A 27,608-nucleotide genomic window follows, 5' to 3' on the forward strand; every position below is an offset into this window, starting at 1 on the left:
AAAGATTCCATTGTAAAAAATTATCCTTCTCAAACTTCTACACACCAGAGGCATGTCCCATTTATAATGTATTCTTTTCAGAACAACATCTTTATTTTTTTCAAATAATAGAAAGTATATGTTTCTTTCATAAAATATTTTCATAAATTCTCAGCTTGTTCATTTCTGCATCGGTTCAATTCCTTCTTATATAATATTCATATGTGATAAAACATTGTTCTTTGTATTAAGGATGCTTGAGGCTTTTTCATATGCATGAATTACATGAATCATTTATTACCATATTATTATAATTTCTTTTGATAAGAATAATTTTCATTTCTATTTAGCTTCAGGAAAATTTTCCTGAACCCCCTCAATTAAAAATTCACAAATATTGAAAGTTGTGGGATCACTTTTCCTGGTTCCTGAGGCCCTCCTCTCAAAGTCATTACACATATAATCAATTCAGTAAAACAACAAAAAAAAAACCTGCTGCAGTGTTGTATGTTCTGAACAACTGATTGACGGATCCTTTCCACCTTTGAAAGACTACTTTCAGTTTGAATATACGTACAACCCTATGTTCTTTAATTACATCAACATATTGTCTGTAAAACTGTGTTAAACTCTATAGTGAGCAGTTTTTATAATTGCCACTGTCCTATGAATTATACTGCTAACTAATCACTGGTGTGATTGGTCAAAGCTATTGGTCCCTTCTCAAAAAGAATATGATCCAAATATTTTTAGTAAAAGTAAAAAGGTGGTTGTTAAATGTTGTCCTATGTATGGAGTAGCAAATACGTTTATATTTTTACATGCATATATAATATAAATGTAAATATCTATCTATCTATATACAAATATACTTATTTATAATACAGCTCATCTACATGAGGACTTTTTTTTTATAATATAGTTAATAGTCCTTGGCCCTCTGGAAAATGTGTTTCCGTTTTAAATTTAAGGCTCTATCGACAAAGCTATCTAATTTGTGTGTGTGCACATGTACTTCTGTGTCATACAAATGGAGATATAACACATAACATTTTTTAATCTCTTTATTGAATCCAAGTAATACTTCATAAAAGACTACCTTTAATGTCTCCTTTGGTGCTGTGAAATAAAGCCTGTGACTTTTACCTGTGATTTTTGGAATCCATTTCATTACTTTATTTTGCTTAGGTACTTAGATTAGTTCTTATTGTAGCTATCATTTCCTGATAAAAATAGTGAGTTTCTTCATCTTGATAAATGTTAAAATGACTCTTGTCTATAATCTTTGTTCAAGTATCCACAATTCTTCCATGTTTTCCACCATCCAACTTTGACAGCCCTGACAGGAAGCTATGTAAATTTTTCTCTAAAGAGGAAAATTAACCTCTTCTCAAATAATCTTAACTGAAGTTTTTGAGGAGCACAACTTGTGAAATATTTAGTATTCCAGCACAAGTACAAGCTTGGGCCACGGGGCTGTTCTGCAAGGCACCCCGAGGAACACAAAAGGATGGGCATCTTAATTTACCACGAATGGAATGGTTTGAGACACGTGGTTGCCAATGAAGGGGTCAAATGAGGTGGTTTTCGTAACATGTTCAAGGTACTGTTTGTCTCAGAAGTGGCTTTCTCACAAAAGTATTTCATTTAAAAATGCACTTCTGAAAATATGCAGAAAAAAAGCTGGCTCTGTGGCTCAATGAAACTATGGAGGAAAAACGATACATCTGTGCTATTTCTCATTTAATATATAATCCGTACTGTTTTGTTTAAAATATGTTACAGGAGTTATTAGAACTGCCTTACATAATATGGACAGAGAAGCCAGAGAACACTATTCAGTGGTCATTCAAGCCAAAGACATGGCTGGGCAAGTTGGAGGACTCTCAGGATCGACAACGGTCAATATCACCCTGACTGATGTCAATGACAACCCCCCACGGTTTCCTCAAAGTATGTACTTGTTTCTTATGATTCACATTCATCACTCTTCATATACGTAAAACAAAATTAAATATTTACATATGTAATATCATGTCACTGTTCGCTTGAATGGGAATATTTTGTTTTTGTGCTGATTTCCCTTGTCTAAACAAGAGTAAGGAAATCACTCCATTTATTGTCTTCTGAACCTGGTGGTTAATTGTCACTGTGTTTAAAAAATATTGTTTCAGCTGGCATTACAGTTAAATATTAAAAGTGATACAGTGGTCCTGAGAAATGATATATTGCATTTGCTAAAGCAGTTATGTATTACTAAGGCATATAGGGAGATATCCAAAATACATTCTGAGGTGAGCATTCTACTCTTGCAAAATAAAATTGCATATGTGCTTTCTGTGACAGAAATTGAAAAAAAAATCTTCATGTTATACATGAATGTGCTACACACACACACACACACACACACACACACACACACACACCACCCCGAAGCAAGGTGCGGCTAATTCCATAAGGTGGGCTCTCAGAGTAGAAGATGAACTTTGTGAATGGAGGGCACAAACTTTCAGACAATTCAGGGGGAGAAGATGTCAGTTCCGTGAGTGTGAAAAGAAATGGTGTTTATGACTTCCTCATAGTGGGAAAGAAATATTTTTCACTACTTCTAATGTGGTAGAAACTGCGGATGACATTTTATAGAATAATCTGTAATTATCCTAAAAGTCCTGTAGGGGTGCTATGCCCTTCTGATCCATGATGTTTAAAAACTATAATAAAGTAGATACGATGGTATGTCAACACAGGCTCTTCACAAGTATGTGTGAAATGCCTTCCCTCGCTGTGTCTCTTACTATTTCTCTCTGAACACTCTGGAAGAGCGACAGTTGAGTACTGCCTGTTCCCAGAACATCTTGCACATTCTTTTTTTTTTTTTTAATTTTTTTAACGTTTATTTATTTTTGAGACAGAGAGAGACAGAGCATGAACAGGGGAGGGGCAGAGAGAGAGGGAGACACAGAATCTGAAACAGGCTCCAGGCTCTGAGCTGTTAGCACAGAGCCCGACGCGGGGCTCGAACTCACGGACTGTGAGATCATGACCTGAGCCGAAGTCAGACGCTTAACCGACCAAGCCACCCAGGCGCCCCATGCACATTCTTGATTCAACGCAGAATTTTCCACACTCACATTTCTCTGTTTATAAGCTCTGTTAAAATTTTCTCTGAAGTCTGTTGCAGAATTAACAGTTAATAAATCCTTGTTTTCTGTTACGTGGCACTTTAATGTTTTATTGATTTCCATAGGTACTATGAGTCTAAGTAAGAATGATGCTTGAATTGTCTATGTAAATTTAAGTGTTCAGATCAGTGCCCAGCTCTTGATAGATGGTTATTAGATCAATGAGTGAATGAGTTGAATTTTAATATTTTGTCAAACTACCACTGTGAAAAGATATCCAAGTCAAGAACATAGGTAGAATCAATTTTAAAATATTGGTTCTAGAGATAGACTGTGTGACCTGATTCATTCGTGTGTCCTTTGCTCTATGAAGAAAGTAGGTTTAGAAGAAAATTAAAAATCATTGATAAGTCCACCTGGCATTAAACCACAAAATTAAATTTTAAATCATTTTACAAATTACATTGTATTTTTGTATTTATTTTATCACTTGGTCCATACAATGTTCATATATACATACAGCACTCTAAGACAACTGCTATTCTTTTATAGGATAAGGACACTGAGGTTCAAAGAATTTGTAAGGTAATGAACAATAATGCTAAACTCAGTCGAACATAAACTTTATTATAGTTTACAACAACAACTCATCTATTTCAAGTAGATCCCACCATGACTATTTTAAAGATATATGTTAATATCATAGTTCCTAAAAGAATGAGACTCGAGTGATACACTATAAGAATTCAATAAATGCTTAGTCATGATACAAATAGCATCTCTCACGCTTTCTCTGCCTCCTTCTCTCCCTCCTTCTCCCCATAAACTAATTTTTAAATTTACAAGCCCATTAAAATTGATTTTCAAAATAAACAGAAAATTGTAATTGTGATAAATATAGCATAATGATACATAATTTTATTTTTTAAAGTTTATTTATTTGGGGGGGGGGCAGAGAGAGAGATGGACAGAGGATCCAAGCGGGCTCTGTGCTGACAGCAACGAGCCCAGTGTGGGGCTTGAACTCATGAACTGTGAGATCATGACCTGAGTCGAAGTCAGCAACTCAACTGACTGAACCACCCAGGCACCCCTTATTTTGATTAATAACAAGGTTATTGTTGAAATATCAGTTTATGATGAAAACAAGCATTTTATCTGACAAAGAAACAATACATGTATACTCTCTGAGTGAACTCAGTGTATCTATGGGGATCTCCCTTTCCTCAGTCAGTAACAGGTCTCAACCCTGTCACGCTGTGAGATGCACTTAGAGTTTAGAAACAGAGATGCTATATACCCAGAACCTCACACTCCGACTTGCTGAAGAGATTGTTTAATCTGTAATCCCATCGCACTAAGCACAACGCTACTTTCAAAATTTTAGTGTCACCATAACAAGAGTAGCTTGCAGTAAATTATTTTTTAATTTACCTGTAATCATCATAAGTCATCAAATGGCTACCCATGTAATGGGAAACTCTGTAAATGCTTAGAGGAAAATGTGATATGTTATGAGGACTTGTGTTTATGAAGCACAAATCTTTATACAATTCAACTTATGTAAAGATTATATCCAGCCGTCAAATGGATCCAGTAATTTGTATCTCTTCAGATGTGTAACATTTTCACAGGTCTCCTTCTGATTTCTTTCTCACATCACCTGTCTCAAGGAGCCATTGTTCTTACACCAGTACTGTGATCCACTCTGGTATAAACACCTGGACACAAAACTTTGCAAAAATATTCCTTCAAAGCATTTTTCCTTTTTTTCTTTCTTCGGCTAACCTACCACGCCCCGAGAAAGTGAATCAGTTTGTTATGTCTTGTATATCAGTTTGTTATAGCTTAATTTAAGGTTATCGTTGTATTTTAACTTAAAATAAATTGGCTCTGAATAACTTTGAAAACTCAGGAACGAACTAGACTGGTAAGTTGCTTTACAAAGTCTCTACACTAGGGAGTTGCAAACCAAGCGGCCTAGGATGCAAGGCAAATAAAGATCCAGGCGGAAGCAGGCTGCCCGTCAGGGTCAGGGAGGCAGAGGGCAGAATAGACACCAGTTGGTACTTGCCCATCTGAGAGGACAGCCACTGTTCAGTTATAGGTAATGCGTGCATGTGGCCAGGAAAATGTTAAGGAGGGAGCCACTTGCAAGTCTCCCAGTGAAAGAACAAATCAGGCCTTCTATGGCTTGAATCTTTACTCAAAGAGGACAAGGGATGCCCAGTTCTCCTTCACAGAAAACTTTTGGGGTATGAAATTCCTCCATATTAGTCCTTCTGTTGAAAGGAATATATTGCACGTTGTAAGATTCTTGCCATGCCCTGTTTTGGCTTTGACTATGTTACAGTTTTATTACAGTTATTGCTTAATTTATTCTTAGGTGGGTAAAAAGTCCCTGACCTCCATTTTTCTGTATAAATAATATGCATATAAAAATCGATAACTTACATGAAAATTCATAAAGCAAACGTTCTGTATCCTAAATGAAGGGATCTGTATTTTGACAATTGCCTTTGAGTACATAAGAATGAATAACATATTTAGAGAAAGAAGAAAAAAAGCCCATATATGTCAAATAATCACAGTAAAATGGTAGAAACTTGATTTTTTTTATTTAAAAATTTTTTTTTACATTTATTTATTTTTGGGAGACAGAGAGATACAGGGCACAAGTGGGGGAGGAGCAGAGAGAGACTGAGACACAGAGTCCAAAGCAGGCTCCAGGCTCTGAGCTGTCAGCACAGAGCCCGACGTTGGCTCGAATTCACAAACCACGAGATCATGACCTGAACTAAAGTCAAATGCTTAGCTGACTGAGCCACCCAGGCTCCCCGAAACTTAATTATTAACAAAACTTCCCTGAAGAACTTGAAATGAATGCAAACTTGTACACCATCCCACAACTTTAGCTACTTGTGACCAGAATTGCTATAGTGCCGTGGAATATTTGGAGGATCAATGCCTAAGAGTTCAATAGACGTTAATGCTTTTGTTGATAGCAAAATATTTTAGAGGAAAGTTGTCTTCAATTTACTATTTTAATTTTCATGAAAATCAATCTAAATGACATATAATACATTCAGCATTAATATTTTATTTGAAACAGAAAATGAAAGAAACAAAACAAGAAAGCTTCTCCTTTGATCAATCAAATTATGAAGTGTATGTTTTAATTATCAGCAACTTGGTGTTTCTCTAGTGTATTTTTTTTTTAATTTTTTTTCAACGTTTATTTATTTTTGGGACAGAGAGAGACAGAGCATGAACGAGGGAGGGGCAGAGAGAGAGGGAGACACAGAATCGGAAACAGGCTCCAGGCTCTGAGCCATCAGCCTAGAGCCAGCCCAGAGCCTGACGCGGGGCTCAAACTCACAGACAGCAAGATTGTGACCTGGCTGAAGTCGGACGCTTAACCGACTGCGCCACCCAGGCACCCCTCTAGTGTATTTTAAAAATGCTATCTAGTTCACTTTTTTTCTTTTTCCAGTTTTTATTTAAATTCCAGTTAGTTAACATACAGTATGATATTAGTTTCAGGTGTAGAATTCAGTTATTCATCACTTAACACACAACGCCCAGTTCTCATCACAAATGCCCTCCATGGTTAACGTCTGTTTTATGGTTTCCTCTCTCTCCCCCTGCAGCCCCTATTTTCATCTGTTTTATTTCTTATATTTCACATCTGAGTAAAATCATATGGTACTTTTCTTTCTCTGACTTATTTCGCTTAGCGTAACACTCTCTAGGTGATCTACTTCATTGCAAATGGCAATATACATATATATACATATATATATATATATATATACACGTGTATATATATACATACATACATATACATATATACATATGTGTAGATATGTATACATATGTGTATACATATGTGTATATGTGTATATATAGGTATATATATATATATATATATATATATGAGACATCTTCTTTATCCATTCATCAGTTGATGGACATTTGGGCTCTTTCCATGGTTTGGCTATTGTTGATAATGCTGCTATAAACATCAGGTGCATGTATTCCTTCAAATCAGTATTTTTGTGTCCTTTGGGCAAATACTTAGTAGTGCAATTGCTGGATCATAGGGTAGCTTTATTTTTCATTTTTGGAAGAACCTCCATTCTGTGTTCACCAGCGTGGCTATACCAGTTTGCATTCCCACCAACAGTGTAAGAGAGTTTCCCTTTCTCTGCATCCTTGCCAACATCTGTTTTTTCCTGTATTGTTAATTTTAGCCATTCTGACAGGCATGAGGTGATAGCATTTTAGTACGGTTACAGGTATATATTCTGAAACTTGCCAAGGGTTTTTCTAAATGTCAGTGTGTATTTTTTTGAGATAGTATCCCTATGCACTTTGGAAGAAGGTAAATTCTGTAACTTCATGCTTTGTTTTCTACATATGTAAATTAGTTCATTTGTTGTGCCTTTAATTTTTGTTTGTCAGCTATTGAGACATGTATGTTAATGTTTCCCGCGATTTCAATGCATTTTTCTATTATTTTCTTTTTTGGGGTTTTTTAGATATAGTTCATGATATTGGGTGCAAGATATCTTCCTCTTACATTGAAAATGTTTCATTGTGGAACATCTCTCTATAATAATCATTTATAACATAAAGTCCATTTTATCTGATATTAATATAACTATATCAGATTTTTTTAAATTTTGGCTAATGGTTAGATGGTATAATGTTTTCCATCCTTTTCCTTTCAAAGTATTTTTTTTTATTTTTAAAAGTTTCATATGAGCCACTAAACTGCTATTGTTTTGCTTTATTTTCATCTGGTTTCACATTATTTGTTTATTTTCATTTAATGTACTTACAACAAATTTAATTACTGATATATTTTTGTGTAAGTCTGCCATCTTGCTATTTGTTTTTTTTTTAACTTTTCTCTTTTTTATAATTATAAAATTATAATTTTATCACCTGAAACAAATGGAACAACAAATTGTCCCCATTACATAGACTTTTTCTTTTTTTGCTATTTTGACATTTTATATATGAAGCAATACAAAAAATTGTCATTATGTTTATTTTGTTAAATAGTAAATAATATTTTTAAGTCAATAATAATTTATCCTTTCTGGTTGTGTTTGCTCTTCCTGGATTGCTGTCTTTCTAAAGGAAATTCTACATTTTGTATAAAAATCTTTCTGCTGTTCCTTTTTGTACTGATCTACTGTCAATGAATTCTTCATATTTTTTCCTTAACTTACAATTTTTGATACTTTTTTTAGAGTGTATTTCACTGGGAGTAGAACTCTAATGTGAAGAATTTTCCTTATTTTAAAATGTAATAAATGATGCAATGTAATTGTCTGCTGAATACCATGTTGTCTGTTGAAAATCAGCTATCAGTCTAACTGCTTTATTGTAGGTTAGTTTTTCTCCACTTTAATGGATCTTTTTTTATTTTAAATATTGTTTTGTATTTGATATTCAAGAGTTTAACTCTGGTTTACTTAAGAGGTACTTTAAAAAAATCTACTTTTGGGTTATAAGGAATTTTTAATCTATCTTTTGTTCTGGAAAATCTTGATCAGTATTTATTAAAAATATATATATATTTATTTATATATATATTTATATATATTTATTTATCAGTATTTATTAAAAATATATATATGTTTATATATATATATATATAATTTTCTGTTTGTTTTGTCGCTTCCTCCTACTGGTTGTGCAAAAACATGCATGTTAGTGATGAGGTTTTGGGGTGACGGTGGGGTTCAGAGCTGATGGCCAAGAAAGAATTCTTGAAGACATCTTTGGTGCAAAAGGTATGACAAAGGAGGTTCCTGGAGAAAAGGTTTACTCTGTTTTTGCCTCAAGTATTTGCCAATAGGCTGCAGGTTATACGGAAATTTAATTTTATCTGCCATTTCCTTCTTGCCTTTGTTCCTCACTTCACTATGGAGGAAAGGGTGGTATTAGGGGCTCCGGGAAATTGAGTCTGTAAGTTTTTGGAGATTAGGCTGTTGATAAAGTCATCTTCTTCTTTTAATTTACTAAGATGTTTGTAAACTGAAAGAGACTCCTGTCCTGAAGGGCTGTGATCTCTATCAGTTTACTATTTGTTTTCTTTCCTTTCCTTTGTTCTTGGGCAGCCAGAGGTGTCTGAGCAATATCACACATATCCTACCTGGAAGGGGTGGGTGTGGGGATGGGGAACAGTGTGTGCTAACTTGTGGCTTGCCTCAGCTTATTTTATGGTCCCTCATCATTAGGTCTTTTAGCTTTGCACCATAAATCTATTATTTTCTGTGTATTTACTTATTATTTTGATCTCTGTCTTCTTTAACCTGGATATTTTATATTGCCCTACATTCTAGTACAGTATTTTCCCCTTTATTTTCTAATGACTTGTCTCCTAAAGCTATTAAGTACATACGTTAGCACTGAAATATTTTAGTTCTATAATTTTCATTCGACTTATTAAATATACATTATAGGTATCTGCTAAAATTATCTACTTTGTTCCACTTATCTACTTTTTTTCCATGTGTTTTTAAACATTAATCATAATCATTTCAAAACTCTTTTCTAATGACTTTAATGTTAGCATCCAATCTGGGTATTGTTATTGATTTTTTCCCTTATTTGTGTTGGTAGTTTTCCAGTTTTAAGCATGCTTTGGAATTATTGACTGAACATTATGTATAAAGAGTTATAACAGTGACTGATTATGTCATCTTCCTCCAAAGAGAGTTATTTGCTTACCTAAATTACTTACATTATCTTAGAACTGCTTTATATCATTTTCCCCTTATTCCTGGGAAGTTTTTATTCCTAAACACACATTTTTCTCTAGTATCAACCGAAGCATTTACCAATTCTGAGTCCTACTGTCTATCGGCTGCTGAAATCTCTATTAGTTCTGGCGCCTTGCAGCTTTGTTTTTTCTTGGTCTCTTGGAGTCTCCACATGTGCACATGTGGCATATGTATCTGCAATTATCGCAGAAATATTGCTTTCACATTTCTGGGACCATTTCTCTGAGGTTTCTCCTTTCTGTGTCTTTGTTCTTATTTAAGCTACTATGCCAGCCCTGAATCCCAACCTCTGTCTTCCAGAAACTATATAATTGCTGCTTGGATTCTTTCCCCTAGCACTACATATTTTTTTAAAAAATGCTCTGAGTCATTGTCAGTATAAAAATTCATGTTGTCATTCTTCCTTTTTCCCAAAGATCACATCTCTTTCAGGCCTTTTTACATTGAATACTCTCCAATGGCTTGAAACAGTCATTGTGTGTATATTGTGCAGTTTCTATAGCTGTATTCAATGGAAGAGTGCATCAGATGCATATCACTTCACCATCTTGATTGGAAAGACCAACCCACTGATGTTTAAATTGAAAGAACATGGATGATACATGAATAGCATATCAATTTGATATTCAATATTGATGAAGTTTTGGGGTGATGGTGGAGTGGTCTGGAGCCGACAGCCAAGAAAGAATTCTTGAGGATGTTGTTGGTGCAAAAAGGTGATTTTATTAAAGTATGAAGACAGAATCTGTGGTCAGGACAAACTGCACTGGGGTCATGATGGGTAACTCATCATGTACCCTCAGGTGGGAGAGGTCAGGGATAGAGTAACTCTCTAATGAATTTTGGAAGCAAGTTTCCAGGACCTTTAGGGGCTAGCTGTCGCTGGGGAAACATCACTTATTACTATTAATAAAACCTCAGTCATGAGACCCTTGAAATGTATAGTGGGGGGCGATAAGCTTAGAGTATGATTGCCAGCATATATCTTGGGGCAGTTGAGATAAAGGAAGTAGATGACAGGATCCTCCAGGTTGGGATAATGTTAAGCCAAACTTCCCTTTTGCCCCTAGCAAAGTGTCATCATCCAGGCAGCTGAGCTCCTAAAGGGAGGTCACTCTGCCAGTTTCAAGAACTTGTCAATGGGTTGTAGGCAGTAAGGGGATGTAATTTTTCATATGCTGTGGTTTCTCACATCACAAGGGCAAGCACCTAAACCCTCTCCTTTGTTGTTGGGTAGCCAAGAATATCTAAGGAATGTCACACACATCCCACCTTGTGTGGGGGAGGGGAGGGGCCCTGTTAGCCTGTATTTTGCCTTTAGCTTGCCCCAGGCTCCCTCATCAAATATGGCTAAATTGAAATTATGAATTCAAAAGAAGGCTGAAATTCTCAAATTAACTGTAAAACCTGCAAGTTATTGGTCTATTATAGTTTTTTATTCAGCTCTGTAGATACAAAGTGTGTTTACTTAATATTATGAGATTTTGTGTATAAAATAAGAATAATTGAAAATAATTATATATTTATTCTAATAAAAAAGGTACAAATACTTATGGAGCATATTCTTTCATATAAGGTAGTAGCTATAAATAAATAAGGATGTGGCATTATTCCAATTTTAAAGTTGAGTATTTTGAAATAATTTAAGATTGTCTATTTAGAAACTTACCAGTTATAACATCAATAATTTTATGATTTGTATTTAATCTCTTTGGCTGTATGCTGTGGCAAAGTTATAGATTCCTTTCCCTTGGCTTACCCTATTTAGTATGGATATGCATGCTTAGGGTAATAAGCATATATTACTGAGAAATTATGTGATTGTTACTAATTAGTCTTTACAAATCATCTTTTAAATTATTCACAGAATGCTGAAAAATAGTAGGAATGATCTGCAATTAGAATTTATAAGTTTTGGGGTGCCTGGGGGGCTCAGTCGGTTAAGTGTCCAGCTTTAGCTCTGGTCATGATCTCACGGTTCGTGGGTTCGAGCCCCGTGTCAGGCTCTGTGCTGACAACTCAGAGCCTGGAGCCTACTTGGGATTCTGTGTCTCCCTCTCTCTCTGTCCCTCCCCCACTCATGCTCTGTCTCTCTCTGTCTCCCAAAAACGAGGAAACGTTAAAAAAATAAAAAGAATTTATAAGTTTACAATTTTTTCAGCATTTCATGAGTCACGTTTCTGAATAAAAGTGAGAGAATGCTAAAAAAGAGAAGTGGCCCACTTCACCAGTCCTTTGAAAGAAAAATTTCTTACAGGAGAATCCGCTTTGTAGTAGTGCATGTTTACACATGGTGACACCAAATATGTTAGGATAGCCAGTTTTATTTACTTTATTTACCTATTTTTTTTTTAGGTCAACCAACTTTAAAGATACTCTTCCACTTTTGGGATGAGCACTGGGTGTTGTATGGAAACCAATTTGACAATAAATTTCATATATTTAAAAAAAAGATGCTCTTTCAGAGTACAGTGGAATTCTAATATCAGAAAATTGTTCTTTTAATGTGTGGCATTGTAACGTGCATGCTGTAGTCATTCTTTATTCGTATAGTAAAAACAATGCCACCAGAGCTTAAGGTAATGCTTAACGATCTAGATTCCATACAAGTTTTTCAGATGCAAGAAATTCCCAGATTCTTGGTATGTCTTTTTAAATTTGAGAGTTTAAATTTCCAATGTAAACTGCATCTGCTCTGTAAAGCAATTTAAAGCAGAGACTTAGAAACTTTCTGGTTAATCTTATCTATAATGTCAGACTTCCTGGATAAGTCAGATATCACAGCCTAAGACTTACAAGTCAATCAGTTTTCCCTCAGAATCAACAATAGATAAATATTTATCTTATGTAAGTTGTCACATTCCCAAGTAAATGCTATTAATGTAAGAAAAATATTCATTAGTCATAATAATTATAATTATCAAATTGATTACAGCTTTTGTAGGCTGGGACCCAGGGTTAATTTTAGAGAATGACTTATTTACTCATCTGGCAAAGTTACTGAAGGAAAGAAACAAGGTCTTTTTAAAAGCAATTAAATCAGTATTATCCTGGGGGAAAAAAAAGTGTATTTGAAGGGTCAAGCTTCAATGAATCAAATGCCCTTTTATTATTCACACCAACTCTTGCTTTCTTAAATGTACTTCATCTAATCATTAGCATTTCATGATACAGTCTAAGAAATAATGTGAAAAGGATCACATATGGCATAGGAAATTATAGCACATTCAGAAACAGAAATATGAAATAATGACATCTGTATCTCTCTGCCATATAAAATTACATAGTCTTAAAACCAAAATGGATAATTATAGCACCATTTAAAGATATATTTGAAACTTGCTAATGAGGTAGACTATAATTTAGAAATTACATATATTAAAGCTAAGAAAAAAAATCCTTTATTGATATATTACAAGTAACTTGGTGCATAAACTTCAGTAACACATATTGTACCACCTCAGATCTCAGCAAGCCCAAGCTTCCCATCCAGGCACTTAAATCATAATTGTTTCTATGTATTTAACTTTTCCAGATAAGACAAAAATCCTACCTTAAAATAATCCCAGGCATCAAAATGCTATACATTCTGTAGTAGAATTGATATAACAAACATTTCATTTAGGGGGACAAAAAAAACCACCTCTCTCCACACACTTTCAATTTTTTCTGTGAAAGTTATCTATCCAGTCTTCATGATAATAATAAGAAAAGAAATTTAGGTGTATAAATTATCAACATTTTGCTCTGATAGCAATTAGCTTCTAATGGGAAAAATGACCTTACATTTAAACGATGAGGAGAGACAAATTTTGGTGGATCTGAACACTGATTTCTGTATTGTAGAAAATGGTTGGCTCAGTACATATGACTTAGCACTAGAGTCTAAACTGGCAACATCTACAGAACTTCAGAGTCTCCTTTTTCTTTAAGTTTATTTTTTTATTTTCAGAGAGACAGAGAGTGAAAATGGGGGGGGGGGGCAGAGAGAGAGGGCTCTGTACTGTTAGCACATGGTGCTCAAACTCATGAAACTGTGAGATCATGACCTGAGCCGAAATCAAGAGTCAGATACTTAACCGACTGAGCCACTTAGGTCCTCCTGAATCTCCTTCTTTCTAATATGGCCTCCTCTTCATCTAGGAAGCTTTCACTTGCATATTTGTGTAGGTGCTTCTGGGCTCTCTGACTCCCTGATGCTGAAAATACAGAGAACATTTTGAGAATCAGGGATGCTTTCTCCTGGACCTCTGTTGTAGAGTTCTGTGCAGCGTGAGTGCCATACTCTAGAATAATGAGAGTTTAGGGAATTACATGTATTCTGCTACTGTTATAATTGTAAATTTTCTCCCAGTAGACTTTATATTTCCATGTGATTATAGTAGTGTAAGTGCGCTTGAAACAGTGGCAAATTAGTAAGCTGATGTTATGGAAGTCTAGAGGGAGAATAAGGCAGCATGCAGGCTCCAGCAGCTGGCATTTTAGCTTTGTAGGCCTAGAAAATGGAGGAAGTGTACAGTTATAAGAATTTATTAGGATGTTACTAGAATAACATATCTGGCATGAAACCAGAGCTTTCTCTGAAATGGAAAATGGAAAAACTACTTGCCAGTCAACAGAAGCCAGAGTATAGACATTGACATTAAAAATTGACATTGAGAACTTTAAAAAATTGGGCAAATAGGAGATTAGATACAATTGAATGCAGAATACATAAATTGGAAGACAGGTCTGAGGAAACTAGACAGAATGCATAAGAAAGGCTAAAGATAAACATACAAACAAAAAAGAGGGATTAAAATACATAGCAAAGGAAAACAAATTTCTAATGTAAAATAATAGGAGTTTCAGAGGAAGACAGCAAAGAGAATGATGAGACAGTATTAAAAAAAACAATAAACTAGACTGTTTTCAAGAATAAGTATAGATATTAAACCTTAAACAAATAATCGTAAGAAATCTCAAGTGTGTTGGAAAAATTTTATCTCATAGGTGTGTTATGGTGAAATGTAGAGTTTGAAAAACAAAAAGAAAGGAATTTGACACACCATGGGCTTCTCATCAACAATAACAGAATACATATGACAGTAGAAAATTGTTCTCAAAATTGATGAGATGATGAAATATAATTATTACTCTAGAAATCTTTAACCTATTAAATTGCATTAAAAATGAGGAAGAGATAAAAATATATGTTAAAACAAAAAGAATGAGTTCACTGTTCAGAGAACCTCACTGGAAAACTACATAAGATGTATGTCTTGTATTGCAATCATTCACAACATTCATTCTCACTTGTCTTATTTCCTTAAAAAAATTCTGTTTGGAATAGAATTTTACTGACCTTTCATTTTCAATTACTTGATATCTGTCTTACCTGCACTTGTATATTTAATTATATGTTCACAATTCTGCATTCTGTCCCCACCTTTGACATGCTTTCCTATAAGTAGAAGATATTTTCCCATTGAATTTGGGTTGGCTAATTAATTTGCCTTGATCAATGGCATGTGAAAGATTGTGGTTTGAACCACATCTGAGCATAAACCTTAATAAGCTTGTGGTTTAGCTTAATTCTCTTGTTCTTGGCTCCACTCTGATAAGAACATCATTTAGAAAGAAGCTACTCCTTCAGTCTTATGAGAAAACACTGGAGCTTAATACAGGTGAGTACAGCAGAGCCCAGCAGAATTGTACCAAGCCAGAGTTGATATATAAAGTGAGAATAAATAATGTTTGTGCTTATAAATTATTGAGATAGAATTAATTAGCGATAGAAAGTGACTAATAAACAAAGTGAATATGCATACTACATTGTATCTCTCTGGAAGCAAGTTTCCGTCAAAACACCGCCACTGCCATTACCATCCCTGCCACCACTACTACAGCAAATTATGTGACATTGTGTTTGAAGAAGAAAAGCGTATGAAGTGAAGCTTATAGGATGCTTGAAAATGACTGTGTTCTGCTTTGGTAACATTTTCATGAGATAATTGATATTGTAGAAAATGTACCTAAAGAATTCATGGCTTCAGAAGAGGTTTTATGAAAGCATGTCTGTAATGTGAGTTGATTGCTATAAGCTGCATTTGATTAGATACTACAACAAAGAGATGAGTACAGAAAAAAAAATATTGGCCTATTTTCTAGTAAACATGAAAAAGATGGAAGACACCAGAAATTTCATGACTTTGAGGGTTGAAAATGCAAAGGATTCAGCAAATAAGTTAGCCTCAGAACTTTAGGGGCAGGAATTCTTGTAATGATTGCACAGAATAATTACTGAATTGCCATGAATGATTGGCATTCTTTTCCTTTAATTAGGGCATTTATTTTTTTTATTATTTTGTCCTTATTTATCCTTAATTGTGTATTGAAAGGTGGTGGGCAAATAATATGTCTTTCTAATTCAGTGGTCTCTAGATCAAGAAGACACCTGCTCTGGTATGACTTTCACATGATTTTGAAATTCAAGCCTGGGTCCATGGTTTAAAGAGATTTGGGAGTATCAGGAAGCAGATGAAAGGATTTTTATCCATAAGAGGCACACAGATATTTGTGACTGGAGGATGGAATATGAATAGATTGTATTATTTGTTCACAATGGTTAATTCTTTTCCTTCTCTCATTATGTTTTGCTGTAGATGGCAAATATGTCCCTGGTGTTTTAATTCTGTACTTTGCCAATGACTTTGGCCAACAGAAGATACCATGCTTGAAGAGAAGCTTTAACTTCACTTTAGTGGCTTAATTCTGTGTTCATGATCTTGCCTCCTCCCAAAGGTGGCTTTTTCAGATCATATTCTGGAATAAAAATTCATTTGGAATTGAACCTATCCTAGCAGAGTGATAGTTGAATCATAGTTTCTTTCTTTCTTTGTTTCTCTCTCCCTCCCTCCCTCTTTCCTTCCCTAGCTCTCTCCCTTCCTTCCTTCCTTCCTTTCTCCCCCACCCTTCCTCTTTTCTTCCTTTCCTTTTCCTTCATCCCTCCCTTCTTCTCTTTTCCTTCCTTCCTTCCTTCCTTCCTTCCTTCCTTCCTCCCTCCCTCCCTTCCTTCCTTCCTTCCTTCCTTCCTTCTTTATTTTTCGAGTAAAAAAGGAAGGTGGTTTTTATTAAAGCATGGGACAGGGCACCTGGGCAGAAAGTGCTGCACTGGGATTGTGAGGAATAATTGATTATATACTTTTGAGTTAGTGGGGCTTAGGTAAGTCTTTAAGGAATTTGGAAGCAATGGTTCCAGGACCATGAGGTGCTGACAGCTCAGAAGCTGGAGCCTGCTTCAGATTCTGCGTCTCCCTCTCTCTCTGCCCCTTCCCCACTTGCACTGTCTCCCTCTCTCTCTCAAAATAAACAAGCATCATTTTTTAAAAAAAAAAGATTAGATCATTTACTACTGTCTAGTAAAGCATGTCATGAGACCCTAAGATATGTATCAGTAGACCATATGTTTGGAAGATAAATCGCTAACATAAATCTTATGGGGCAGAGATAAAGAAAATTTCCAGAGGGATTTTGATTTGTTAAAGGAGACTGACTTATAGGACCCTGGAGATTGGGCTAATGTCAAGCCAAGGTTACCTTTTGCATCTAGCAAAGTATTAGCATGAAAGCAGGTGAGTTCCTAGAGGAAAGTCACTCTACCTTTCTCAAGTATTTGTCAATGGGTTGCAAGTTATAAGGAGATTGAATTTTTTCTATTTTTTTTCTTTTGTTCTCTACATCATTTCCCCCTAAACAATTTTGCCCCTTAAATCTTTAAGGTTGCTGAGAGTGGAATGTCTTATCTTCTGTAACTTCTTCCTGCTGAATAGGGATGTTGAAATGTCCCTACATGCGGGTCAACACTGCTCAGTTGGGGACTGATATACAGGAATTATGAAAGGCAAAGGCAGCTGAATCCGAGGTAGACAGTATATATGGATATCCCGAATAGAAAAGGATCATCTGTCGGATTGAAGTTATGTCAGTAAAGGAGTCTCATGACCAGATGGAGAGACATGGGAGAAAAGAGCAAAACATAATTAGAATAACATAAGGAAAGCTTCACTCAAATAAGAGTGCTATGATAGTTGACCAAAATCCTCCTCCAGTCCAGGAGTTTAACCAATCATTGAAGGATAGAGGGATTGTTTAAAGTGCCAATTTGAGTATTCATGCCTTCTAGTAACCCTGTCACATTTCTGTGGTAATCTGGAGTATATACATTACACTCTTTTAATAAAGCATAGGTTCCTCCTTGAGCTGCAGTCAGGATATTAAGGTCCATTGGGTTTTAGAGGAGTACCTTTTGTATTTGTGGATGACTGCATGTCGAGCTTAAAGGTGGACATATTATGTTTGGCTTAAAGGCTCTATTGGCAATTTTATATCAATAGAGATAGCTCCTGAGACAAAAAAAAAATGGCTAAGGGATAAAACCATCAAGAAGCCATCTTTCTTTTATTTCTAAACTTAACAATATCCTAATCACAAGGAATCACTGGCAAGTGGGAGAAGACTTATCTGGGGATGTGGGCATCCGAAGTGCATCATCCAATCCAATTTTAAGGAAAATGGGGCCATAAGTCCATAGTTAATTCTATAGAGTGGGGTATGCTTCAGCTTTTAAGGAGTTATTTTATCATTCCAGACATACAGAATTGGTCAAAGTGATAGTTGAATTATGCAATTGTTGGGGAATCCATCCCATGTCCAGCTATTCAAATAATCATATGCCCATGGGTCCTTTTATTATCCCCACAGAATAAAAAGCATGAAGATTCTCTATACATGAGCTATTGGGCAATTTCTCTGAAGATTACCCCAAGTTGTCTAGCTAAGGCAAACAATATTCAAAGACAATCAGAACTAGAATTGAACATCCACAAAGGCGTGTTATTGAGGCCTAATTTTTCTCTCTATAATTATCATCAATTCCAGATATAGTCAAATCAAGACTATTTTGTTTGTAAAACAGGTTCAGTTTCAACATGGCCTAATTATTTGCATAAGCTCAGCAATATAGATCTTTAAAATTTTGTTTTGCTGGAATTTTTTGTAAGGAATCTTTACATTGAACTTTTAGTAGCCTCTCTAGACCAGAAGTCAATCCAAATACCCTCAGACATACCTACACTACCTATAGATTTGGGTGAATTCCTCTTCTCAAGATCCCCAAAATATTCTGAGGTTCCTGCACCTGCCAGGAAGTGACATTCTTTACTCAGCTGGTAAGGCTGCTGGGAACTGTATAAGAAAGGTATGAGGCCAACACTTCCAATGGGCTTTATAGCTCCATGTTTCATAAAGTTAACCTTAGGTCCTTAAAGCTAACTAGTCATATCTGAGTCTATGCATATCTTTTTCAAATATGACATTCAAATCAAAGCCTTGGTAAAATAACCAGAGTTTCTACTGGTGTCCTTTTACAAAGAAAACAGATTCTTATTAAACTTAGGAAAAAGGATTGTCATGAAAGAAAGCATACTCACTGAGACTTTTTGAATTTCAGAGGTTTGAGGCAGGGAGAAAAGTTAAATGCTTCAGTTTGTTCACAATTGAATACTTTATCAGAATTTGTATATCATAGATATCTTAAGAGAAAGTTTCCTTAATCTGGAAGATCAAACCTTAGAGAACCAATAAGAGTCACTAAAACTAGAATCATTTTCCTCAATTCATTTAGTCCCATGCTACTAATTCTTAATCAGGTTTAATGTAGCCTTTTAGTCAGTTCTGGAAATTCTTACCCATTTTAGTTTTAGGATTTTAAAGATATCAAAAACCTGTATTTGTTGAAAGTCCTTTTCATGAATCACCTTGAAGATGAATACATTTCTCAAGAGCATCAGAACAGTAATTGTAAATGACAAAATACCCAAAAATTGAATGGTTAAAGATCTGAGAATTCATTATAATGCAATTGACAAGGAAATTCAGTTATTTCTGTGACATATAATACTTCAAAAATCTGAATATTGAGTGATGACCTTATACCAGAACATAACATACCAAATAAACAAGTCTAATTAGTCAAAGAGACTTCGTTTACAATTCAAATATTGGTGAAGTTTGTTAAAACCTTTAGTTTTTAAAACCAGTGCCTAAATAGGATTACGGATAATCCAAGACCTGATGAAGACAAAGCATGCAAACTGTTTTGGGTGGGAGGGGGGTGGTTTCTTTATATCCTTATAGTTTTCATATAATGCAAGATAGAATTAAATATTTGCTGTTTTGAGTTACTATTTTGGTGATTAATCAATACATAAATAGCTGACTTATAAACATACTACATCTGTTATTTTTTAGAATTCTCACTGTGTAATATAGTATATATTTTTTATCATATATTTTTCCCATTTTCTCTGTCCCTCATAAGAATGTACACGTTATACAGATGTTTTGTCTGTTTTTGTTTGCTTCTGTCTGTTTTGTTTACCGTATTTGCAGTACCTGAAATTACACCAGCATGAGGGAAGTGACATTTACTGAACAAGCTGACAAACCTTGGCTGACCCAAAATTTCGTAGGGGCAAGTACAATTTCATAAATAATGAAGAACTTTTAAAGAAAAAAATTGGAATCGGGCAGAAAAAACAGATATCAATATCCATTTGGTTTGACAAATAGATGTAGTGAATTTCACAGAGCACTTAGGAAGCACACCCATGTGTACCCTGGGACCGGGCATATGTGTGTCGTACATTAGAAAATGAAGGCACTGGTGTCGTTGACCGTCAACGTTGACCGTCATTGTGAAAGTAGATAGACCGGCATCCTGAAGCTTTACAATTGGACTAAGATTTATATCTTCTTTATGCTTTAAAGGGAAATATGATTGTCTCATGGCATTAGAAGAAGGAAAGATTCAAAAAGCAAATACACTAAATATAAAATGATCCATGTTACTAGATAAACATTAAATTATTTTAAGCAACAGATATAAACATAGGGAAATTACAGGTTATCTGGTATTCTAAAAACATTTACAATAATAATTATGCATAAAATAGATTAGAGGTTACAAAAAACTTTTGGATCAAAATGAAGAATGTTAGGAGCATATGAAATTATTGCAATGAAAGAAAAGATCATCTTTACAGAAATCTGGGGATATACCAACTATAAACGCTCAATTTTCTTTTTAGAACCAGTTAGAATTTTTAATAGAATAGAAACAGAAATAACTTCAATATAGTAGAAAACGAATGCTTGAAGTTTTGGATGTAAATGTATTTTTGTTGAAATAATTAAAAACAAAAAGAGACACCATGATAATGTGTAAAAGGAGCTATAAGAAATCACCTAAGAGTTCTACAAAACTGAAAATGCTTAATTAAAATCAGTCTTGGAAGCAATAAATATCAAAAGAGTCAATAATATTAAAAACTGATACAAAAATAACGAAAGTAAGGAAAAGAGAAAAATCTTTTCACAGCACACAAGGAGAGAGAGGGATGTGGGAAGGACAGGGAGTGAAACTATGATGTGTAAATATCCCTTGAAAACCAACAAAAAATAGGGGTGCCTATGTGGTTCAGGCAGTTGAACATCTGACTCTTAATTTTGGCTCAGGTCATGATCTCACATTGTGGGATGAAACCCTGTGTTGGACTCTCTGCTGAGCATGGAGTCTGCTTGGGATCCTTTTTTCTCTCTCTCCTTCTTCCCCTCTCCCTCAACGGTACGGGTGCTCTCTTTCACTCTCTCTAAAATTAAAAAAAATAATAAACACAAGAAATAAGTGTCTTGAAAGAAAACTTTTATGATTTGAAAAACAAAGAGGATTCAGATTAAAACATCTCAACAGGTTTTAATATTAGGACAACATCCAAAACTAAACCCATCTTGGCAATATTTGTTATAAAGATGACAATAATTAATAAGTTGGGAGTGAAAGAAAAGAGCTCACCGAACAGCATTAAATCGGTGACTAGTTTTCTCTTCTGCTGAACCATACACCCATCTCGTCACAGTATATCATGGTGTGAATGTGGATACAGTGGTTGGTTTGGGGGATATTTTTGTATCCCCCAATTGTACGTCAAGTCATTAGCTACGTCAGCCCTCAACAAAACAAAAATTAGTATAACCATGAAGGATTTTTCTTTTTCAAAAGTTCTTTTCTGCTACAGAATTCAGATAGAATATCCTTCCATAGTTGATTAAAACAACTGAGGCTGTTTTGTCATAGCTCATGTAAATATAACCAAGATTTTTACTATGAGTGTGCTGGGACCGCACAATTATGAGATGTAATTATATTTTATAAAAGCAGAGCTACATGTAAAATGATAGAATGATTGCTTTACTCTTTTTTTTATTTTATTTATTTTGAGAGAGAGAGCATGCATATGTGTGAGTGGGGAAGAAGCAGAGAGAGAGGGAGAGAGAGAATCCCAAGCAGGCTCCAAGCTGACAGTGTGGAGCCCTAGGTGAGGCACTATCCCTTGAACAGTGAGATCATGACCTGAGCTGAAGCCTTGATTCAGCACTTGACTAAGCCACCCAAGTGCCCCAATGACTTCTTTATTTACTAAAGAATTTGAAAAATAAACTCCTGCATTTTAAAAACGTGTTGAGGGGGGCGCTTGGGTGGTTCAGTCAGTTGAGTGTCCAACTTTGGCTCAGGTCATGATCTCGCAGTTTGTGGCTTTGAGCCCCCCATCGACTCAGTGCTGACGGCTCAGAGCCTGGAGCCTGCTTCAGATTCTGTCTCCCTCTCTCTCTGCCCCTCCACCACTTGTACTCTGTCTCTCTCTCTCTCAAAAGTAAATATTAAAAATATTTATTGAAGGGTGCCTGGGTGGCTCAGTCAGTTAAATGTCCAGTTCTTGATTTTGTCTCCAGTCATAATATCATGGTTTGTGAGATAAAGCCCCACGATGGGATCTGGGCTGATGGCAGGGAGCCTACTTGGCTTGGGATTCTCTCTCTCCCTTTCTCCCTGACCTTCCATGGTGCGCTCTCTCTCTCTCTCTCTCTCTCTCTCAAAATAACTAAACTTAAAAAATCAAAAAATTCCATATATTGCATGACTTGGGTTTTTAATGCATAATTTATTTTAAATGTATAAGTACATTATAAGTGTATACACTTATATATTATACATATACATATGTATACATATGTATACATATGTATATGTATAATATACATATTATATACATCATATGTCATATATATGTGTATATATGTGTATATATATGTGTGTATACACACACACACACACACACATATATATATATATATATGTGTTTATGTATATATGACAAATTTTCTTTAGTAAATGTTTGAAGAAAAAGGAGGGAGCTGGGAAAACTCTCCCCTTAATTTCAATAGAGGTAATTAAGAATTAAGTCTCTTGTTTTAAATTTGTGTATGTCTTTACAAATCCAATTATGTAATTTATTTCTAAGAATTGAATGCATGATCTCTCTCTCTCTCTCTTTCACACTAATACATAAATGCAGATATGCATACATATAACATGTTTGTATGCACATACACACTATGTGTGGGCTTATATGCATGTGTGAAAGTACAATCTCAGTGGGGTTTTTTAATCCTTTTCCATCCCCTTGGAAATGTATAATGTTACACAGTATATAACCTTTTGGAGAACTTGCCGAGCACTCTGAGGGATATTTTGGCAACCACAGAAGTGCTGATTAGACTGTACTATAAATTATCCAAGATGGGTATTTTTTTCTTCCCAGAGGGAGTAATTACAGAGTAAAAATAATATGAAAGGCAAAAGGTCATTCACCATGTATTCCAAGATTCTAGGAGTTATGACCTTTATTAATCTTATGTAGTTAAAAGTGAATTTTTTTCCTATATAGTATACTGACTCTATCAATTGAGCCATATCATGTATAGCAATGGTATAGCTTCAGGCTGTTAGTCAGATATTTACATTTTGAATCATACCCTTTAAAGTTTCTCCCAAATGTTCTTCAAGCCTATAAGGAATGGCAGCTTTCATAAATAACAGGTAAATGAAGGTTCATATGCAATTATTATACAGAGATGTAATATATAATTATTTTTGGACTATAGGCTCTCAGTTTTTAAGATTCTTAAAGGTAATTTTATATGTTATATGTCTTTATGAGTGGTATTTGCATTTTTGTTAGAATTAATATTTAGAGTAAGTTTTGTCTGATATCTTTTCTTATTTTAGAATAATTCAATATATTTCCTCCCATGGCTAATCACACTATACTAAAAATGTCACACATAAGTATACTACATTGGATTAAAGTTACAAATGTGCATATGAATGTTATGTTTATGTTAAGCACAAATATTAATAAAGTGCGTAAGCTTTAAATACACACAAGGCTCTTTAGAAGGAGCCTGGTCCCAAAGATCTTAGATTCTTTGAAATTATTTAATTCATGGCAAGTCTATTTTTTATATTCTTTATGATCTTTATTATCATGTCCATCCAAGTCATTAAGTTAATCTCCATTTATCATTATATATATACATGTATACATGTGCATATATATTTCCAATTACTTCTATTAATCCTATAATTCTCTCACTAGAATATCACCTTAGATACACAGACACACACTCAGAGGTTTTATTTTCCAATTTGCTGATATTTCTTATCTTATAGAGATGATCATTATTCATTCTCTTTTTCAATTCACCTATTGATGGATACTTGAGTTGTTTCCATATCTTGGTCATTGTGATTAATGGCTACAGTGAACATATTAATATAGGCATCTCTTTGAGATTCTAATTTTAATTCTTTGGGATGTGTACCTAGAAGTAGAATTGCTGGATCATATAGTAGTTCTACTTTTTTTTTTTTTTTTGAGGAAACTCCATACTATTTTCCATAGTTGCTGCACCATTTTAAGTTTCTACCAAGAGTCTACATGGGTTCCAGTTTCTCCAGAACCATACCAACACCATTTATCTTTTGTGTTTTGATGATAGTCATTCTACTAGGTGCGAGGTGATGTCTAAATGTAGTTTTGAGGGCACGTGGGTGTCTCAGTGGCTTAAGCATCAGACTCTTGATTTTGGGTCAGGTTATGATCTCATGGTTTGTGAGATCAAGTCCCTCATCAGGCTCTGAGCTGATCTTTCGATTCTCTCTCTGCCTCTTTCTCTCTGTCCTTACCGCACTTGCACTCTTTCTAACTAACTAACTAACTAAATAAATATATGTTTGAATTGCATTTCCCCATTTCCCTGATAACTAATGATGTTGAGCATCTTTTATGTAATTTTTGGCTATTTATATGTCTTCTCTGGAGAAATTTCTGCTTAAATGCTTTGCTAGTTTTTTAATTCCCCTTTTTTTTCCTATTGACTTGTAGAAGTTTCTTATATATTTTGGAAATTGACCTTTTATTAGATCTATGGTTTGGAAGTGTTTCCCCCCATTCTGTAGGTTACCTTTTCATTCTGTTGATTGTCTCCTATGCTGTGCAGAAGATTTTTAGTTTGATGTAGCCCCACCCATTTGATGCTTGTGCTTTTGATGTCATATCCAAGAAGTAATTGCTAAGCTGATGTCAAGATTTTCTGTATTCACCTTTATTTCTTTAAGGAATTTTACATTCTTGAGACTTACATTTACATTGTTGACTCATTTTGAGTTGATTTTTGTGTATACTATAATGTAGAGGTCCAATTTATTTATTAATTTATTTTGGATGCATATATCTAGTTTTCCTAATACCATTTGGTAAAGAAACTGTTTACTCTTGGCACCCTTATCACAGGTCAGCTGACCTTATATGCATAGGTTTAATTCTGGGCTCCCTATTCTGTTTCATTGGTCTATATGTCTATTTTTATGCTGGTACCATACTGTTTCAATTACCGTAGCCATAGAATATATTTTGGAATCAGGAAGTTTGACGCTTCTTGCTTTGTTTTTTTCTCAATTGCTTCATCAATTCTGTGTCATTTGTAGTTCCCTAGTCTCAGAGATTTGTTCTATTTCTGTGAAAAAAAATGCTAATAGAATTGTGATTTAAATGGCATAGCATTGACCTGCAGATTGCTTTAAGTAGATTTTTCGAGTATGATGTTAGCTATGGGCTTATCATTATGACCTTTATTAAACTGAGGTACCATCATTCTATCATTCTATCATTCTAGACACACACACACACACACACACACACATATGTGTGTGTAGTGGAATATCACGCAGACTTTTGAAAAAGAATAGGGGCACCTGGGTGGCTCAGTCAGTTAAGTATCCAAGTTCGGCTCAGTTCATGGTCTCACGGTTCGTGAGTTCAAGCCCCGCATCAGGATCTGTGCTGACAGCTCAGAGCCTGGAGCCTGCTTCAGATTCTGCGTCTCCCTTTCTCTCTGCCCCTCCTCTGCCCATGCTCACTCGCTCCCTCTCTCTGTCTCTGTCTCTGTCTCTCTCCAAAATAAATAAAACATATTTTTTTTAAAGAAGAGAGTCCACCATGTGTGACATGGGTGAATCTACAGAACATTATCTAAAGTCACAGAAGGACAAATACTACATGATTCCACTTATACAAGGTATCTAAAATAGTCAAACTCATGGAAGCATAGAATTGTATCGTGATTGTTAAGGGCAGGGGACTGAAGGAAATGAGAAGTTGTTTTTCGATGGGCATAAAATTTCAGTTATGCTGGATGAATAAATTGTAGAGATCTTCCACACCACAGAGTAACTATACTTTACAATACAGTGTTGTGCACTTCAAAATAGGTTAATAGGGTAGATCTCATGTTCAGCCTTTTTACCACAAAAGCAAAATAAAACAGAAGCAAAAGACACAAGAAAATTAATAACTTGATTTTGGTGATGCTACTGCCAGTATTTTGTGTATTTATACCCATGAAACTGTACATATTAAATATGTTCAGGTCTTTGTATACCAACAGTACCTCAATGAAGCTGTGTTGTTGAATTTTTCTTTCAAGAGCCTCACCATAATTATCGTCCTGGAATTTTATAGTATTTTTTATGTACCTGGCTATTTATACAGTCCTTAGAAGTTCTAAAAAATATTCTAAACATCTTCTGACTTCTGAATAAATCTTACCTGTCAGCTATTTTCTAGTTATTAGGAGACAATTTGAATACTATTTACAATTCACAAACTCGCAACTATATGAAAAAATAAATATTGAAATATTAATCTTAATACACTCTATTTTGCCTAATGGAGCATCGCGAATGGGGAAGAGGTACGATGCTTGCAATGCTTAGAATGTATCAACAAATATCAGGCCTTCCTCTGAACATGATGATCTTCTTCCAGGGATATCCTTCCCCTTATAAGACACAGCCTAAATGTTTCCTGGAATGTGAGTCTTTTATGACTAATTTATACAATTTTTTTGTAACTTTCTTTGTAAAAACAACCTGCTTTGCAATAACACTAGCATAATAATTTTATGATTGGTTTATGTATTTCTGTGAACTATGACTTCTTTTGTTTGTAAGTTTTTATCCCAGTTTTAATTGGGTGGGAGTCCTTTGGGAGGCTTACAGAATTGTGGTAGGTTAAGCCATTATTTAGAGACCTTAGCAACCAGGAACTTGACTTCCTAGCCTTTCTACCATAGAAAGAAAATGTAGGAGATATGTTTGCCTTTTTTTTATCTAATTTTTTAATAGAATAGTGCTCTATTTTATGTAACTGCCTAGGAACATTATGGTGTTTACAGAGATTCTGAAAATTATTATAGCTTCTTTCTG

At 34.8% G+C, this 27,608-nt stretch overlaps 1 protein-coding gene across 1 annotated transcript in view; it reads left to right on the forward strand.

Annotated features, from left to right (window-relative positions):
• CDH18 (cadherin 18) overlaps positions 1-27,608 on the forward strand; it is a 349,770-nt gene that overhangs the window by 230,733 nt on the left and 91,429 nt on the right. The window contains exon 4 of the mRNA XM_047860381.1: positions 1,765-1,932. Within this exon, the coding sequence (XP_047716337.1) occupies positions 1,765-1,932 (168 nt within the window). The remainder of the gene's footprint in view (positions 1-1,764; positions 1,933-27,608) is intronic.

This window comes from Prionailurus viverrinus, chromosome A1, assembly GCF_022837055.1.
Source record: "Prionailurus viverrinus isolate Anna chromosome A1, UM_Priviv_1.0, whole genome shotgun sequence".
Taxonomy (NCBI): Eukaryota; Metazoa; Chordata; class Mammalia; order Carnivora; family Felidae; genus Prionailurus; species Prionailurus viverrinus.